At 36.6% G+C, this 20,441-nt stretch overlaps 1 protein-coding gene across 5 annotated transcripts in view; it reads right to left on the reverse strand.

Annotated features, from left to right (window-relative positions):
- The window catches only part of ASCC3 (activating signal cointegrator 1 complex subunit 3), a 327,691-nt gene that overhangs the window by 90,166 nt on the left and 217,084 nt on the right, over nucleotides 1-20,441 (reverse strand). For all 5 annotated transcript variants that reach the window (XM_024551762.3, XM_045188637.3, XM_053914249.2 and 2 more), the window contains 4 exons: nucleotides 8,118-8,255; nucleotides 7,914-8,034; nucleotides 6,936-7,068; nucleotides 4,241-4,366 (listed from right to left, as the gene is read on the reverse strand). In XM_024551762.3, the coding sequence (XP_024407530.2) occupies nucleotides 4,241-4,366; nucleotides 6,936-7,068; nucleotides 7,914-8,034; nucleotides 8,118-8,255 (518 nt within the window). The remainder of the gene's footprint in view (nucleotides 1-4,240; nucleotides 4,367-6,935; nucleotides 7,069-7,913; nucleotides 8,035-8,117; nucleotides 8,256-20,441) is intronic.

Raw genomic sequence — 20,441 nt, forward strand, 5'->3', positions numbered from 1 at the left:
AAATGAAATGCTAAATTTTTTTTAAGAACAGAAGGTGAACACACAAAGTTCACCATATCTGTAGATTCAGTAACGAATTATAAGTTTTTAAATAACTCAATTTGCCTTAGACAATTATTCCCTTGTTTGATAATCAGACGAGCTGACAGAAATGACTGAGTCCTTAGTGTCAAGCCAGACACTTTACATGGTGTAGACCAGCAACCTTCAATCTTTTGCATCTCACGGCACATGTGAGCTGATTATTAAAATTCTGCAGCACACCAAAAATATACATACTTTGCTGATCTGACAACAAATAGTATAATTTTGATTCATTCATAGTGCATATCTATTGTTTTATTGGCTGCTGTCATTTTTTAATTTGACAATCTAAAGAAAAAGAGGTCAGTACCCCTAACTAAATAGTCAGATATTGCAGGTTTGAAAATTTGTTGTGGCACACCACTGTGTCTCTGGCAGCACATTGGTTGAAAATCACTGGTATAGACCAATGAAGCAACACGAAGGGAGTACAAGAAAAACCTCTCACTAATCACATTAATTATGTTCTTCATAATTAATACTGAACTTAGGCTTTAATTTGTGTATTTGATTTTCAACATGCCCCTGTGAGGTAGGCTATTACTCACTTTCCAGATCAAGAAAGTGAAGCCGGGAGAGGTGAAGTGACTCAAGGTTGCAACTAGTAAAGGGTAGGGCTGAAACGAGAATCAGTGTTCTGATTCCAAGTTCAAAGTTCTTTCTAGCATATTAATTGCCTCTATTCTTATGATATTAAAAAATGAATACATCTATGGTTACACACCAGGCTCTCCCTCTTTATTTACATAGAAATAAAGAGTTATAAGTCAGAAAACTAAGGTTTTAAGTCCTGGGTTTATCACAAAGTAGTTATGGGATCCAGGGAAAGTCACTTTTAAGTTTCCAGCCTCCGTTTCTTTAATACCAAAAAAGAAGGTTAACTAGAGTTCATGTAAGGTATATTCTATTATATTGTACAAAACTACAGTTTTAATCCTGTGACCCACTTATTATAAAAATTTGCAGTGCCAAATGGCGATCTCATTCCTCAGTCATGTTCCCAAATGATATTTGTATTTAGTCCAGAGGTTCCAACATTTGAGGAAACTCTAAGCAAAATGTCACCATGTTCTCAAACTCCTATATATGGGAGTAGAAATGGCGGCAGAAAACAAACAAGTCTCTCAGGTATCAACAGATAAAATTTAGTTCTCACATTTTTCATCACGATTTCTGTATTAAGCATCTCCTCTAACTCACATTAGGAATGTTCTTCATCTTTGATCTTCCTTCCATTCCCTCTCCATCTATTAAGGCCCTATCCACTACTTATTCATTTCCCCCTATTATTAAATAGCTTCCTAACTGGTTTCTCTGCTGTAAATGTCCTCCCATTCCAGCTCATTCCCTAATGCAGTGCTGTAAGTGTTGAAATAAAACAAAACCTACTTTGGTGATGTTAGAGCCTGCTTAATTATTAATTATTAATTAATAATCATATAATTATTAATCTCCCATTGGCTCACAGCCTCTTAGCCATAGAGTCAGATGCAAACTCCTTAGCATGGCGTACCAGCCCTTTACTTTCTGGTTTGGCCCACTTTCGAGTCAAGACAATCTTCTTGTCTCTATGCTATTTAAGCTGGGGACACATCAAACTTCTTGACATTCTGTAAACACACTTTCAAGCCCTGAGGCCCTTTGCCCATAAAGACCATCCAGCCTTTCTACTCCTGTTCCAGATTCAAGATCTGACCGAAGTATCTATCACCTCTTCTGAGAAGCTTTCACTTACAGGCTTAAATGCAGTTCTTTAGGGGAGAACCAAGATGGCGGCGTAGGTAGACACACTGCGCCTCCTCGCACAACCAGAACTGACAGAGAATCGAACAGCAAGGGGGACCAACACCAAGAAAATAGAAAATAACCATTCATCCAGACTGGTAGGAGGGGCGGAGACGGGCACCGGGGTGGAGAGGACTCGCGTGGCTGTGGCGGGACTGAGACTGGCAGAGTGTGGGACAAATGGCGCAGGCAGTCCGAGCACTAGCAGACCCTGCGGCCCCACATCAGCGCAGATAAACCGAGAGGGCTGGACTCAGAGTGGCGGAGAGTGGGGCAGGCAGAGCAGCGGGTAGCACCCCGCGGCGCCAAATTCGCCCACAGATAAACCTGACGAACGGCGGGCAACAAAGCAGACCGTGCAACCCAGGGCTCCAGCTCCGGGAAATAAAGCCTCAAACCTCTGATTGAAAGCGCCCCTGGGGGTTGGGGCGGCAGCAGGAGAGACTCCCAGCCTCACAGAAGAGGTTGTTGGAGAGACCCACAAGGGCCTAGAGTGTGCACAGGCCCACTTACTCGGGAACCAGCACCAGAGTGGCCTAGTTTGATTGTGGGTAGCGGAGTGAAGGATTGAAATCCGGAGGAGAGTGAGGCGGGCGCCATTGCTCCCACTCGGCCCCTCCCCCTCGTACAGCGTCACAGCTCAGCAACCAGCGTTACCCCGCCCTGGTGAACACCTACGGCTCCGCCCCTTAAAGTAACAGACGCGCCAAGACAAAAAAAAAAAAAAAAAAAATGGCCCAAATGACAGAACACTTCAAAGCTCCAGAAAAAATACAACTAAGCGAGGAAGAGATAGCCAACCTATCGGATGCACAGTTCAAAGCACTGGTTATCAATATGCTCACAGACTTGGTTGAATCTATTCGAAAAACAGATGAAAAAATGAAGCCTATGCTAAGAGAAACAAAGGAAAATGTACAGGGAACCAATAGTGATGAGAAGGAAACTGGGACTCAAATCAATGGTGTGGACCAGAAGGAAGAAACAAACATCCAACCAGAAAAGAATGAAGAAACAAGAACTTGGAAAAATGAGGAGAGGCTTAGGAACCTCCCGGACGCCTTGAAACGTTCCCACATCCGAATTATAGGGGTGCCAGAAGGAGAAGAGGAAGAACAAAAAATTGAAAACTTATTTGAACAAATAATGAAGGAGAACTTCCCTAATCTGGCAAAGGAAATAGACTTCCGGGAAGTCCAGGAAGCTCAGAGAGTCCCAAAGAAGCTGGACCCAAGGAGGAACACACCAAGGCACATCATAATTACATTACCCAAGATTAAACGCAAGGACCTACATCCAAGATTACTGTATCCAGCAAAGCTATCACTTAGAATGGAAGGGAAGATAAAGTGCTTCTCAGATAAGGTCAAGTTAAAGAAGCTCATCATCACCAAGCCCTTATTATATGAAATGTTAAAGGGAGTTACCTAAGAAAAAGAAGATCAAAAACTGGAACAGTAAAAATGACAGCAAACTCACAGTTATTAACGGCCACACATAAAACAAAAACGAGAGCAAACTAGGCAAACAACTAGAACATGAGGGTTGTCATTAAGGGAGTGGGAGGGGGAGAGAGGGGGAAAGGTACAGAGAATAAGTAGCATAGATGATAGGTGGAAAATAGACAGGGGGAGGGTAAAAATAGTGTAGGAAATGTAGAAGCCAAAGAACTTATAAGTATGACCTATAGACATGAACTATAGGGGGGGGGGAATGTGGGAGGGAGGGGGGTGGGCAGGATGGAGTGGAGTGGGGGGGAAATGGGACAACTGTAATAGCATAATCAATAAATATATTTAAAAAAAAATGCAGTTCTTTAGACCACTTATGATTTATATTGTAATTATTTATACAGTTTTCCCACATTAAAAGATCAGTCCTAGAAGATAGCAGATGATACACATTTGTCTTTATGCCTCTGCATCTAGTGTAAATAACATCTGACAAACAGGTGCTGAATGAAGACCTAACCTACACTTCCCGGAGTAAAAGACACTCCACCACAACTCCCCCAATCTTATTTCCTCTTGCGGGGCCCTTACTGACCCTCACAGACGCCTCACAAACTCAATCCCTACCATGCAGTTTAACACATTTCTGAATGACTACTTGTCTCCCTACGTCTTCGAGGATATCCTAAATTAATTAAAATAAGCTAAGAAGTAAATGCATATAATTATTAATCTTCTAACATATCATAATACATTGTGATCATTTCAGAGACATCATATGATTTTCTGGGCAAATTCACACATCCTGAATGTCCAGAGTTCTGACTTTTTTGTTATGTACTTGAATTTACAGACTATTAACTTTTAAACATATTTTCTTTCAGTGCAAAACAGAAATAAACAGTTAACTTTGTGTTTACCTGGGGTTCATGATAAGACGTCTGAAAAAGTAAGTCCAGGTGATATAATCCATTGCATCTTGCTTTGACGTTATCGTACCGCCAGCAATCTCGGCATTTAAATGGTCAGACAGCACTCCTAATAAACTGTACAGTGAACAAGACATGGGAAACACACATGAACATTTAATGAAGCACACTTTATCTGACACAATCAAGACTTAAGATATTATGTTCCAAGATTAAAAAAATAATGTGTTTTGTATAATTTATACATTTTTACATGATGGGGGGAAATAAATTGCAAGGTGTAAATAAGTAAAGACTGACAGGAATAGAACTAGTAACTTTCAGGGGGAGAAGATGAGAGCCAAGGTAGGAGCAGAAAACAGAAAATACACCTTGGAGAGCATGCAAGAGTAAACTTATGGTGTGTAGGAGTAATTAAGGAGTGATGCTGGAGCAGATAAAAGGAGGTTTGGCAAGAAAGAGATAGTAGTTCTGACAGAGCAAAGATACCATCTTCATTCATTCAGCAAGTATTAACTTTGTAGTTACAGATGACATAATTGTACTAGGTGTTTTTAAGTATACGAAGATGACCAGATGTGTTGAAATACTGGCATAACAAAATGTTCACTTTAGTTGCTCATGTAAAATATAAAAATGAAAAGTAGTGTCAAACAAAAGAAAGGCTAAGTAAATTATATGATACATGGAACAATATGCAGGTATTAAAAATAGTTTTAGCAACGGATGTTTTAAGGTCAAGAGAAAATGGCTTCAATAAATTGAATGAAGAAACAAGTTGCTATATTATTCTCAATTTATTGATGGCAGAGTACAAATCCATATAGTCAACTTGGAGGGTAATTTGGCAATACCTATTTGAACAGTCATTATGACTTAGCATTTTACTTTTTCATTAGCACCTGCTAGGGAAGCATTTACATGTTAGGACAGGAAAGCAAGATACTTCATTACAACATTATATGTAAGAGGAAAAATTGGAAACTCTAAATGTCCATGAATACAGAAGTTAATATGTAAACTATGGAATACTCTGTAATAGATAAAACATTAATAGTAATCAAGGTACAAAATTAAATTTTTTAATTAAATTTTTACTGATATAAAATTTTTTTTCTAGATAGTCTTTATCACATTAAGCACATTCCTTACATCCCTATTTGCTAACAAGTTTTTATTATGAACTGGTGTGAAATTTTATCAATTTTTTTAATGAGGTAATTGTGATTTTTCTCATTCTTTCATGCTGTGGTAAACTATATGATTTTCAAGTAATAAATCATCTTTGCATTTATAGAATATAAATAAAGATGATAAATTATCTTTACATTGCTGGATTTGATTTGCTCATGTTTTGCTTAGGATATCTATATTAAAAGATTTTACATTTCAGATTCAATTGCTTTGATAGATAAGAGACTATTTAAATATTCTATTTCTTTTTGTGTCAGTTTTAGTAAGATTTTTAAAAAGAATTTTACCATTTGATCCAAATTTTAAAAATTACTTGCATAAAGTTTTTCATAGTATCTTATTTTAGATGTCTGTAGTATCTTTTGATTCCTGATACCATTTTGTTTTTTCTCTCTCTTTTTCTTAATCAGACTTAAAGGGTTATCAATTTTATTGTTCTTTTCAAAGGTCCAACTTTTGGCTTTGCTGATTTTCTTCTAATGTGGTATGTTTGGTTTCAATTCATTAATTCTTGCTTTAATTTTTCTTATCTTTTCCTTTCTTCGAGTTCAATTTGCTAATTTTTTTCTAAATTCTTACAATAGATAATAAGGTAATTGGTATTTCATTCTTTTTAAATATCGATCTACGGTCATAAATTTTCTCTAAGCACAGAGTAAACTATATCTCACAATATTTAATGTCTTTACATTTTTCAACTTTAAATGAATGAACATTAGTGGCATTAATAACAATAAAAAACCCAATAACTATTTATAGTATAAATTAAAAAAAATATTTTGTCCTTCCCAGTTGGAATATAATAAAGGAGATACAGTATATTCAAAAAGACTGATAAAAGGTAGCAAGTGATAAATATTAGAAATAAAAAATATATAAATCTAAGGGAGAAACGATGATTGTTTAGCTGAGAATATTAGTCAAGACTGTGTCAAAGGGGTAGTAGTTACTAGGTCCACAAAGGAGTTTGTAGTAATTCTGAAATAGGCCACCTGTCTAAATTATTCACTCTAAGTCTCTTGATATTATACATTGATTTATGAGCTATACCACAAAGATACACACAAAACTAATCCCTTAATACTTACTATGTGATGGACACTGTTGCAAGCACTACGCATTTGATCATCACAAGTGCCCTATGAGATGGCTAGTGCAGCTATTATCTCCACTTTACAGGTGGGTGCCCTACCGCACTGCAGAATCAGATAACTCAGTATCAGCAAGTGGTGGAGCTCAGTCATGAACCTAGGTTGTCTGGTTCCAGAGTCAATGTGAATGAACACTGTACTACATTAGTTCTTTCAAAAAGTTTATTTTTTAAATGAAAATTATAACTGAATGTTGTTTTATAGCAATAATTATATTCGGTTTCATTTCAAATAATGTTTTTGAACTGGTTTACTGATTTTTCATCTAATAAAATGTAACCACAAAAATATCAACTTGCTATGACATGAATTAATTTAAAATAATTTATAGCAAAATTTACCTTGATTCTACTGGGAATGGTTCATAAAGAAATTTTTTGTAGAAGTCTTTCTTTATGTCATGAACCAGAATTACAGCTTTGCCTTGGTCATCAAACTGAGGCCTTCCAGCACGTCCCATCATCTGGAGTACATCTACGAAAGAGAGAACAGGAGGTATTCTGCCATGTGGCACAAGGTGCCTTTATTGATCATGGCTGTGTCTACAACACAACAAAATAACAAAGGAAACAGAACATCTAAGAGCATGTATGCTGTCTCTGATCCCTACTATTGAGTTTCTTAATAATTAAATAATCAATTCACTATGATATAAAATTAAGTCCCCAAAGGCTCTTACTGTCTGGAAAATAAAGAGAAATGGTTCCTTTAGTTAAATGCTTAAAAATGGTGTTTAAGAATTATTATTATTTTAATTGAACAAGAAAATGAACACATATTTAGAAAAATCTCTTCAGCATGGCTATTTGATTATTTCTCTCCATGAATAATGGATCTATTTAGACCTCACCCCTCATCGACCATGGCACACCATACCTTTCATACAGCAGGAATCTCTGAAGTAATCATGTAGAAATAATATAGCTTTTACCTGTATTCACTGAGTATGAATATACATTGAGAATATTTCTCTCTTCAGAACCCAATGAAAATACCTTTATCAAGTTTTAAAATATGTTAATAGGCTGTTCATGCAACAAGTGCTACTAAGTATTTGCAACAAGTACTTTTACTTATGAATTTGAAACCATTAGTTATGCTTCTGATGTTTTTTAACAAATTGGGCAAATGTAAGACTGGGTAAGTAAAAGTAAATAAATACAGTTCAAAACTTTAATATTTGCACTGGAAACAAAAATTCACAATTTGCTCACCATATGTTTAAATGTGACCAATTCTCTAAAATTTAATTCATGCAAATTAAATTTTTTAAGGCATAAATAGCAGCTTAATGTGTCTATAAATTTTTTAAAAATTACCTGTAATGGGAAAATCCACATAACGTCTTGTTTTTCCATCATAATATTCTGTTCCTTTAATAATTACTAAGTGAGCTGGAAAGTTTACACCCCAAGCTAATGTACTTGTAGCAATAAGAACCTAAAAAAACAAAAGACAACACATCTAGCTAAAACATAGTGTTTAAATTACATTGAAATACCTGGTCATGGAAGAAAAGATACCTGAACTTTACAGTTTACAAAGAGTTCTTCTACTGTTTTCCGGTCCCTCTCATGTAGTCCAGCATGATGCATTCCTATTCCGAAAGCAAGTGTAAGCTTCAGGTTGGAATCTCTTAGCGTTCCAATGATATTCTCCATCTGCAAGTGCAAACAGCGATAAGATGTAGGCACACCAGTTTTAAAATTTTTATATTAAGACTGTATTTGATTTATTTTGGTTTTTTGCTTATGATACTTATAAGCATAAAAATATATACCCCATCTACAGTTATGATTAAAGGTAAATTAATTGGAAAGAACATCTTAGTGAGAATGTATATTCTAAGTAAAGTTGAAATGTTATCCATCTAATTTTTATGCATCAAGGAAAAATAAACTTATGGACAAGTGGAGTATCCCCTTAACTATTAAAGGGATACAGTGTTGCCTAAAATATTTCAGTATCTCTATTCATCTCTTGTTAAAGGAAAGACCTCTTTTTGGTTTAGTGCTCAAAGTTTAGGAAATATGGCCAAAAATAATGAATAAATCAGTCATCATCCCACCACATAGACAGGAACGGTTCAAGTTCAGGTTTTCTCACTGTCTTTGTGACCCGAGGGAAGCTGGACAACCTCTCTGAGCCTCAGTTTCGCAATTCACCAGTCAACCTGGTGTTATTTTTGTTTACTTCTCATTTCTTTGATCAACAGTGCAGTTAAATATATTTCATATTTACCAGCTAGTTTTCTTTGTAAATTATCTTTTCATTTTTCAGGTGAATGTGATATAGACCTTTTTATTATTGACTTGTGATAGGTCTTTATGGATAAAGGGTATCAACTCCTTGTCCATCATATACTATAATGCTTTCATCCAGTTTTTTGTTCTTCATTTAATTTTCTTTTTTACTTTATGGACTTAAAATTTTAAATTGATCCCATATGTTTTGTTGCCTCATTTTGAGATCAAACACATATTCACCTACTAGTTCAAGTTCTTTTATAGTTTTATTTTTTACATTTAAATAATTAACTTGTAATTTATTTTTTAACAGAAAGTATGGTAGAAATGTAAGTTTATTTTTCCTAAATAATTAATCAATTATTCTAGCAATTCTGGTTAAACAATTCTTTACCTCACTTACTTTACATGCTAATATTATTATATTCAGAATTGTTATACCTTCCAATTTTTAAATTTTGAAACAGATTTAATATCTGGCCTCAGTTTAAGTTACTAAATTTTCATGTCTAAATGGTTTCTGAAACTCATATATTATAAATACTCTCTGAATATTCTATCACTTTCCACTCTACATGGCTTAATGCAACACAGATTTTATGGCAACATGCAGCAAATCTTATTTTCTTACAAAATTGACTCCCTATAAAGAACTAAATAGAAACCCCAGTCTCCTTCTGTTTAATAGTAGGCCTCTGCTGGTCCTTGAAGCAGAGGATGACACAAGGTACAGACTGGGGAGGTCCTTTCTGGGCAGCTCTAAGAGAACAGTAGTGCAGAGGTCGCGTAGTTTGAGAATACATGAGCATTTTTTAAAAAGACACATTTTAGTTATGTCTGTAGCTTCACTACCACAGTCTAAGAGTAAACAACAGTGGAACAGGAACTTGTAAATAGGTACATGTAAAATTATTTTATGTCTAAAGACTGAGGAAAAAGGAGACAGCTGTACTTGAACAACAATAAAAAAAAGACAGGTAGAAATATAAAAAACTGACATTCTCTTTGGACTTCATTTCCTCTTCCTTCTAATATTAACCACCTCTAATATACACAAGTATACTTGTAATACACTCCTGGCTGTGCATAAACCAATACACAGCTCACAAAATCTCCATTTAGAGAACCTTTAGCAGGCTGCTGCAGTTTTATATAAATGCGTAAGACAAGCATATCCATACTGTGAAGCATTGCAACTGTCTGCATTCTCAGTCATTTTTTCCCAATAGTCAAAAAATTATCCTCATTTTTTTATGTGGAAACAAGTTGTTTTATACCAATAATTTGAAAAATAGGAAAAGTTTGCCTTTATAACAATTAACAATGTATAAAAAGTACTACACAGACGAGGTAATATTTTAATGTCATACACATCAGAAATGCTATTTACCAACTATCGCTGAACAAAATGCAATGTGTAAACAGTTCATTCTGTTTCATAGTCATAGTAGGGTCATCTACTATTCTTGCATTATTTACTTTGTAAACTGTTGAGCAAGAATAGAAACATGTTATTAACATAAATCCACTTTATTTTTAAAATTAGCACAGGGTAACTAAGCTAACTACAAATGCATTCTATGAAGAAAGGTGCTTGTCTTCTCTCGTGAATTCTATGTTGGTAGTTCTCAAATGACAGTTTATTATCCATTTTTTCTTCAATAGGTCACTGTATAAAATATCTTCAATTTATACTATCAAGTATTAATCACTAATATTCTTGGTCTGACAGTTTCAGGGATTATATTTTTCAGTTTCACAATTTAAACAACAGTGTATTTTTTAAATTTGTATAATTTATTGTTCCATGGCAATGTCAATTGTACCCAAAAAGCAAGGTAGCATCTACCATAGGAAAGCTAAAGAATCCGATGGCAGGAGGTTTGGTGAGGCAGTAATATCCTGTCCTTTTACATCAGGGAAGGCTAGCTGTTTCTCATTCCCCTGCCCCCATTTCACATAAATCAATGCATTAAAAAGAACCATTTGCCTATCTGAACTGGCAAAGACCTAAAATCCTCATGAGGACAATCACAAAAAACAACTTCATTTATTACCTGGTTACTGTGGATGAATTCTGTTATTTGAACATCATAAAAAAGCAAAATTTATAGTATTGTTATTCAACCATTAAACATAAAATACTACTGGGACAGCCTGTTTAAATTTGAAAATGTAAAATTTTGATTAAGTTTCATCTTGATCAAAACAAAATATAAGCAAAATTTTTCAGAAACTTAGGATAATCAAACTTAAAACATGATACAAGCTATTGTTTGCTGAGTACTTATGTATCAAGCATTGTGCTTATTACTTTACAAAGGTATCACATTTAATCCTTTACATAAAGTAATATAGCTCTAATGTAACTCCCAATTCATTTACACACCCAGTACACTACAGATTAAAAGGCTCAATGATTTTCAATACTTTAGAGCAGCTTTCTCAACCCTGATTGCATGAGAGAAGAAAATCTGAATTACCATCTTCTTAATTTTTCCAAGATAGGTATTACCATTCTAGATGGTTAGTTAAAAGGTTCATTTAATTAAATACAATGGTTGCCTTAGGAAACTAAGGCTTAATTCTTGTTAAGAAAGTCTGCTATAGAATTTTAGAAAGAATAATCATGATAATTAAAACACTTTAATATATGGAGTTTTAATTCCACAGTTTATTTCTGTTCAATTAACATTTGTTGCAATGTTAATGGTCTTTGATGTATGTCTGACTACATGTTAGTTAAACCAAGCAAATTATTCAATATTATAAACAAAAGAAAAACAAATCTATGTTCCTCTACAGAGTGGTCTTAGGGTGGTGGGGGAGGAGGCACATATGTAAACTGTTGAACCAATTACTTTAACTTAATAGAATTTTTTATATTTTAAATTTATTATACTCAAAAAGCTTTTGTAGAAAGATAGGATTCCATTTAAGTAGATACATTACTCTGTTCCTGAAATACATTCCAGTCAGAATATAATTCAGTGAGTTGATGACAATGCTGGCTCCAAAAGAAAGGAGGAGACCAGATTGGACAAGAATGAGCTAACAGATTGTGCAGCCCAATTCTGTCCCTTTGAGTGTGATATATTGTTTCAAGATGCTAAAAACCCATACTTTCTCAAAGCATATTGTTGTGCTGGTTTTCCCATTTTCACAGAATCCTCATTATCAGAACTCCGTACTCTTTTCAAAGCGCGTCAGCCCCAGACCATATGCCACTGAATAAAGCTTATCAGTTGTTTAAAACGCTCAATGAAAGATGCACCATACAGAAGAATAATAAAAGTTATAAATACTTTTATTTTAAAAAATAATACATCACATTGGCCCAGATGTTAAATGAAGTTAAAACATTTCCTCATAATTACTATGTGTTAATTTCTTAAAATATACTTCTGTATGATAAACCCCATAGACTGAAGGGGAAAAACTTAAAAAACAAACAAACACAATGATTTGGACCATTCTGTTGATCTAATAGGATGGAAATCAGAAACTAAATTAATTAAAGATAGTAAGTTTCCAAACTTTACCAGTACTCTTTAGAACACACTCTCCTGCTGTCCCCTCTGAAGTCCAAAACCACCGCACCTCAATAAAACTCACCAGACGGTTAATATGTATTCATATGTGATTAAATATACTATTTGTCAGTTAAATATATAAATACAATCTCAACAATCTTTTCTATGTTGGCTAAATACATACGATACTATTTTCAATTTTTTTTACCTTAGCTTGATTCTTAATAATAGTAATATCAAAACTGGGTGACAGATATTGAATATTTTTCCCTTAGGAATTTAATTCACTGTGCTCTTGGTAGGAAATCTCAGTGTATGTGCTTCATATTTATTTTTGAGTATACATTTTATGCTTACTTCCATTTTTAGAGAGTTCAGATTCTAAAACATGCTTGGAGAGAATTTATAAATATTGAAAAGCTTTTAAAATACAGAGAAAGTTGATGAAAAGGACTTTACAGAATTAATTTTTCAAAGTAGCATCATTTTAAATGAACAAATACTACATTACTATTAATTAAATTTATAAAGGATCACAAGCCAAATATTATAAATATATGATCAAATATTATCAGAGCTGTCAGCCAGAAGAACTTGTTTGCTAGGTATTATTCAATATAATAAGTTACCATTTTGAACAAAATCTGTGGATAATGTCTATTTGGACACTTAATTTCCTTAGCCTAACAATTTCTTTACAGTTCCAGACCTGTTCTAAGTATTTTAAATGTATTAGTACACTTAATCCTCACAACAATCTTGTAAGGATAGTACTGTTATTATTGTTATTCTTTTACAGATGAAAGGATGAGATTCAGAGGTTAAACACCCCACCGGGGTCATGTAGCTTGTCATGGGCAGTCAGGACTGCCCCCAGGAGGCCTGACTCCAGTCCGAGCTCTCAACGCCACACTCTAATCAGCACATGAATGAGAGGGACGTTCAAATAACTACTTCAAGTAGTGACATCATTCACTTGGCTTATGACTGGGCCTCACTGTGCAAAAAACAGGTAAGATTTGAAGTAATGAGTAATACACTAAATTTACAAGTGAGGAGCTCTATGTAGGTAATTCTTTACTATTTGAGTATATCCAATCCTAGGCCTCAAAATAAAGAATATCCAAAAATATCTTCTTTTAGAAACTAAAATATCACCTGTCAGGATTGCGAATGCTACAGCTCTTGTTGGTTGCTTGTGTTTGATATTTGAGCTACTGACTTTTCTCTGTCACTGTAGTTCCATCCCTGTCGAATCGCACACGCCCCCATTGTGACGTTTCCAACTTCTCTGGTCAGTAAATTGTCAATAATCCCATTTACCATGTGGCAGAGTAAAAGAACACAGGTTCTGAGCCAATCACCCTAGTTTTGAGCTCCCAAGCTCCACTTACTTGGTTGTATTAATAGGCAAATCACTTAATTCTCCTGTTTCAGGTTGTGCAGCTGTAAAATTGGGATAACAAGAACAACCCTCCCAGAATTCATGATTAAATGAGATAATATAAGCCCTTAGTGAACTATAAAGCACTTCAACATGTCAATTATTACTAAGCATAATAACAGCTTTGCCTCTTTCTTTAGGAGGGCATGCATGATATCAACAAAGGCAAAGTAAAAATGAATAGCTTCCTATCGTGTAGTTACTTTTTTTTTTAAAGGCTTTATTTATTTATTTTTAGAGAGAGGGGAAGGGAGAAAGAAAGAGAGGGAGAGAAACATCAGCGTGTGGTTGCCTCTCATGTGGCCCCCACCCTGGGGACCTGGCCCACAACCCAGGCATGTGCCCTGACTGGGAATCGAACCAGCGACCCTTTGGTTTGCAGCCCATGCTCAATCCACTGAGCCACATCAGCCAGGTTGTGTAGTTACTTTTAATGACACAATATTCCATGAGACCCAGCTGAGTTCAAATACAGCAAATTTGTAGATAATGTCTAACACTTAATAATCTTAGTCTAATCGCTTCTTTAATGGTCAGTTGTTCAGAAGTTGGATACCTGATCAAAATAGAAAGTACTTGGGGTGAGACTTTTGTATCACGAGCCAAATCTACTTTGGTTTGGTTAAAACAAAAAAACCTAGACCCTTCTAGTTGAAAATGTGGTTACTCTGCATTAAGCGCTAATTAATTTTTGATTTTCAACAACATCAAAGTCTATCTTCAAAGCCTGGTACTAACGTCTTACCTATAGAAAGAGGCCAATAGATATATGGTGAATGAAAAAGCAAATGAATCAAAGAAAACTATAGTAAAATGTCATTAATAGAAACTCCACCGAATCTAAACTTGTGATGATTGAGTAAAGCTAGACTATAGTTCATTAGTAAATTTGTGAAGGCTTTACTTATACTGAGATTGGATGAGTTATGTTTAGCTTAAAATGATAAGCTTTTCAAGCATTTAAAAATTCCTTCACTACTAGGCATGTAAAAATAATACCAATCTTACTTTTCATGAAAGTGTTCCTATGTGGACCTATGCTACAGTTTTTCATAAATTCACTTTGAAGCATTGTGTAAAAAGTTATTACTTAGCACATTTTAAAATAATGCTCAGTGTACAGTAGTCCCAGTTATCTGTAGGGGATACATTCCAAGACCCCCAAGGTGAAGCCTGAAACTGCACACAATACCAAACCCTATATATTCTATGTTTTTAACAGTATGAAGGAAGAAGGAGGTAACCCTGCTGCTAACTGGTGATATGCATAGAGGAGCTGGGAGGGGGGGAATGTAAACAAGACTAAGGTCTCCCATCCAGACATGGTTCTGCTTTCTCACCCCAGATGTGGCATCTCGTCCAAGGTGTGAGTGATGAAGTAAGGGCAGTATTCGGAGCTTTCAATCAGTGAAGCCATTCAAAAGAAAGGGCTTTCCTCTGCTCTTTTATCTGTTAGTGCAGGCTGGCAACTGTCCAGATCCTAGCACCATTCACCCTTGCATATGGGACCAAACCACAGAATATCTGGCGGAAACCAACAGACCATACTTGTTAGGCGCTAAATTTTAACATTAATTAAATTACATAGTAGAGATTCTAGAAGGATTTTATGTCCCATTTACTTTCATTCCCTTCCCCTCCCACCCATTTACTCCTCAACTCATTCCAAACTGGCTTCTGTTCACAACATGTCACTGACTCTGCTTGCCAAGTGCTTCCAGGACATCCAAGTGCTAAACCCCATGGGTGTTTCTGTGCTCTCACATCACTCAACTCCATTAACATCTGATGGAGTCAAGCACTCCTTCCTTCACGCAACCCTCCATCTACAGTGCTTTCAAATAAACACTCTCCTTCTTCGCTGGTATCACTTGCTCAGTGCCCTTTGCCAGCTCCTCATTTTCTACCTAAGCTCAAAATGAGAGAGTCCCTCGAGGCCTGACCTCTGGTTCTCCACTCTGTCTCAGGGTCTCATGTGCTCACCTGAGTTTAAAGGCTGCCTCTATCACCACCCTGCTGTCTGTGTCTATGTGTTGTATATACAGTGTGGTGATAGCTAGAGAGAAGGGGGGGGGTGGAGTTTGACAAAGGGGGGTGGTAAATGGGGACGGAAAGAAACTTTGCTTTGTGCAGTGGTCGCATGAAGCCGTGTGCAGGTGATGTTTTGTTGAGTTGTACATTTGACACCTGTATGTTTTTGTAAACAAATGTCACTCCAATAAATTCAATAAAAAATTTTAAAAAATAAAGGCCATTTCTAACATGATGCTCTCAAGCTCATATATCCATCTCACATCCTCTGCGGGTTTTACAGACTTCCTACGTCTCATTTCCTTAAAATCTCCATTGAAAATCTTGGACATACAATTAACATGTCCAATGTATGAGGTCTGTCCAGAAGGTATCCAGCCATGTAATATGAAAAATAGAGACATTTATTAAAGAAGATACAACACTATACATAAGACAATGACATCTCAGTCCCCTTCAAAGTAGGGACCTCAGGACCTTACACAGTTCTCCCAATTACCATCAGCTGCCTATCATATTTTCCTGAACCTCAGTCAAACTGAAATCTCTTCCCTTTCAGAGGTGATTTTAGTTTTGGGAAAAGCAGGACAGTCACAGGGTGCCAAATCTGGGCCGTAGGGGGGCGGGGTCACCTGATGATTTGATGTTTCACCAAAAAACCGCATGACACGTGATGCATGAGTGGGCATGTTGTCATAATGAAGCTGCCAATCACCTGCTGTCCATAGCTGCAGCCTTCTGAATCATCCTAATAGTTTCCACGGAGGAATGCTTAAACTTAATGCAGTATCTGATGCAGATTTGCTGCTCTACTCGCTCAGTTATTTTAAATGTGAACGCCACATAGTACACATGCTCACTCAACAGAGTCTACTGCCTTACCAACTAGTACAGTGAAGTCATCACTGTTCACACATGTGCATCCCAGTCCACTGTCCTTGGTTGCCAGGTTACACTGATGTCTTACAAACTGTTCTTGTTATATTAACAACAGCTGGACTTTTCCCAACAGACTCCATTTAACTTTTTCTTTAAAAATTCAAATCTGTCTCCTCCTTCCTTTCCGTCCTATCCTCTCAGCCCTCCTCATTTTAATAAATGACACCATTATTTAATCAGATGCTTAGAGTCAATAACTGGGTAGCATCCTGACTGGTGTGGCACAGTGGGTTGGGCATCCTCCTGTAAACCAAAGGCCACTGGGTCGACTGCTGGTCAGGGCACATTCCTGGATTGCTGGGGGTGTGCAAGAAGCAACCGATCAATGCTTCTCTTGCACACTGATATTTCTCTTCTCTTTCTCCCTCCCTTCCCCTTTCTCTAAAAGTAAATAAATAAAATATTTTAAAAAATAACTGGGGAGTCATTCTTGATTATGTATTTTCTTTTTCTCACCCTCCATTCCTTATTTATCAGACAGTACTACTGAATCTAGCCCCAAACTTATCTTTTCATTTCCACTTTACCACCCAAGGTCGCCCATAGGTCACCATCAGTTCCATGCTTACTTCTATTTCAATCCATTTCCCACTGAACAGCCAAAGCGATCTTAAAATATAAATTGGAGTATATAACTTGTCTAGCCTACAACCTTTTAATGCCCTGGAACACCTCTCTCTTACGCTTGGTTTGCTTCCTTACTTCCTTTAGATCTCTGTTCAAAGGCACCCTCATCAGAGAGGCCTTCTTACATTAATGTACAACATTCTACTACCACTCTCAACACTCCCTGTTCCCTTGACTCTGCTTAACAATTTCTATATGAATTATCACAGTGTGACATATTTGCTTATTATGTATCACATAATAGCTAGAATGTTAGCTTTGTAAGGGCAAGAACTTTACCTAACACACAGAAGGAGCTCAATAAATGCCAGTTTAATAAATGAATTAACGAATCCATTTCTATAGTACTTAGAACTAATGTCCAAGCTCTTTGACCGTGGGTATAAGGCCTTGCACGAGCTGGCTTCTGCCTGTCTCTCAAACTTAACTTGTGCCACTCTCCTCCAGGCTTATTCTGCTCCAGCAGGATCACCTTCTCAGTTCCTTTCACGTGCTCTTCCCTTCACCCGAAATGCTGCTATCTGCTTGCTCTCTTGCTGTAGCTGGCATGTTCTCATGCTTTGATTCTCAGCCTAAAACGTCATCTCCTTCTTCTTTGACAATCATTCTATTTAGAGAAGCCTCCCATCCCCTAATTCCATTTTATTCACAGCAATTTTCATAATTTGGTATTATTTGTTTAACTATATATATATATATTTGTATCTTCTTCATTTAAGCTCCTTGAGAATTGGGGTCAGTTGGCTAAAAGAATGCTTGGTAAGTTGCAGACATTCAATGAATGTTAAATACATGAATACTTTACAAATTCTGGTAGGAGTTACATACTGGTTTCAGTTAGAGAATTAATACCTTATGGATATTTTTGAGGAGGGAGAAGAAAGAATGCCTATGTGATATCAGGTAAACTTGCAACTGAAGCTGCTGATCATGAACTGGATGTTAGCTGATCCACCTAGTTATGTATTTCGATATGTGTAGCTGCAGACCATCATTAGTAGAAATAAAAGGACCAGACGGAAGGATATTATGAAAGGTAATTCATAAATAGAACCAGAGACATGGAACCATGGAACAGACTGATAGTGGTAGGAGGGGAGGAAGAAGCAGGGGACGGTGGCAGGAAGGGGAAGGGACTAGTCAAAGAACGTGTATGAAGTACCCATGGACATGGACAACGAAGAGGGGATTGACTGTGGGAAAGAGGGGTGGGCTGGGTGGAGGGGGGCAAAAGGGAAAAAAGTGGGACAACTGTAATAGAATAAACAGTAAAAAATAAAGTAGAAAAAAAGAACTTTTACAATAAAATGGTATGTAAGCAACTACAAAAAGATAAATTAAAAAAAAACATGGGGAAAAAAAGGTAATTCATGAAAACTCCATAGGTGTGCCTTTTCCTGCCACACTATCCCTACTTCAACCTACCTAAGGCCTCACGGGCTATTTCTTATGTCAAGTTGACGGAGGGGGAAAAAAATTAGAATTGGCTTTGAATAAGATCGTGGCAGCACTATGTAAAGTACACTGATGTGGTGTGGCAGCCCCTTTGAAGGACAACTCTAAGGAAAGGAGTGAAAATGGAATATCAAGTATTTCCTGGTCAGAAACGTGGCAAGAGTGCTATTTGAGGATGGTGGTAAGACAGGCAGAGGGTTTACGTGGGTGAACTTTTAGACTGGTCGCTGAGTAAAAAACTACCTATATCTCATAAAGACGTTTACCAAAAAGTTAACAGCAGTGTAGAAAACGCTGTTAATAATCAAGTGGGCAAAAATGACCATTTCCGAAGATAGCAGGCAGCCTCAAGGCTGACCCCAGCATTTTGTGCAATGGGTTCATGTACCAAGTGGTGTAGGACGGAAGAGATGAGACTGGGCACGGGGTAGACACGGACCTCCATGTCCTCAGTCAGACCCAGCACGGCCAATGCTCGGTGACTAATATGCCACCAATGCAAATCACCCTGGCCCGTGATCAAGTACCTTCCCTTTGGTGCCACACACCTATCTGCTGGTAAGAAGATCATATGTGACCCTTTTGGTCACAGAGGGGACAGCTACTTGAGATGGTCTCTAAATTGAACACTTTGGACTTGGGTTCTCTTTTCCTGATTGTCAGGTTCTGCCAGTTGCTTCAAGGAAAATTACTGAATGTCTTCTACATCATCACGATTTTGTGTATACTAATGTTTTTGACTAGAGAACTCAGTTCATAGAGAAAGATTAAGATAATGGATGCTATGGTATCTGCCAGTCTTAGGGTGGTCCTTCACTCCCCAGAAAGAGCTGGCTTTATAAATTAATAACTTACCCTGGCAGCTGAGACATCACTTGGGCAAGGCTGAATGCTCTCTTGTAGGATGTAGTGTATGCTCTGAACTAGTGAGTGATCATTAAATGATACTATTTTTTCTCATTGCCAGAATATACAGTTCCCAGAATCAAGCAGTGAATGCATAGGGATGCCTTTTGCAATCATAGCTACTAAATCACTTGAAAAAATTTTGTTTCCTTTCTCTATAATTCTAGCTCTGCTAGGTTAAAGGCTTAATAGTCAAGAGATGTAACAATTTACTTGGAAGCTGAAACAACCACATGATCGTTGGGGGCTCTCATGGTGTAATTTACTTCAGGTGAATGGTCTTGATGTAAAAATTGGGCTGCTGCTATACAATAAGGGGAGGAAAAAATGTAGATGGACCCTAGAGAAATCTTCTCACACTACTGCATCCGTTTGAAAAATTAATCAAAGTGAAGCCCTATATATTAAACATATATAAAAATCTGATTTCCAGTATTTCAGGGAAGTGGGTTTTGGTTACTTCACTGGATAAAGAATATTAATTACCTTAGGGGCTGATTAAAGAAATGTACAGGTGATGGACAGTGGAAAAAACAAATCATAAATACTGGTTCAACCTCCTGATTAGGCACAGAAACAAATACTGTGGCCTCTACCTGTTTCCTTGCTGTCTCATATATGCATGAACATATTTCACATATTTTATCTGATATTGCTTCTCATTCC

This window comes from Desmodus rotundus, chromosome 11, assembly GCF_022682495.2.
Source record: "Desmodus rotundus isolate HL8 chromosome 11, HLdesRot8A.1, whole genome shotgun sequence".
NCBI classification, from domain to species: Eukaryota; Metazoa; Chordata; class Mammalia; order Chiroptera; family Phyllostomidae; genus Desmodus; species Desmodus rotundus.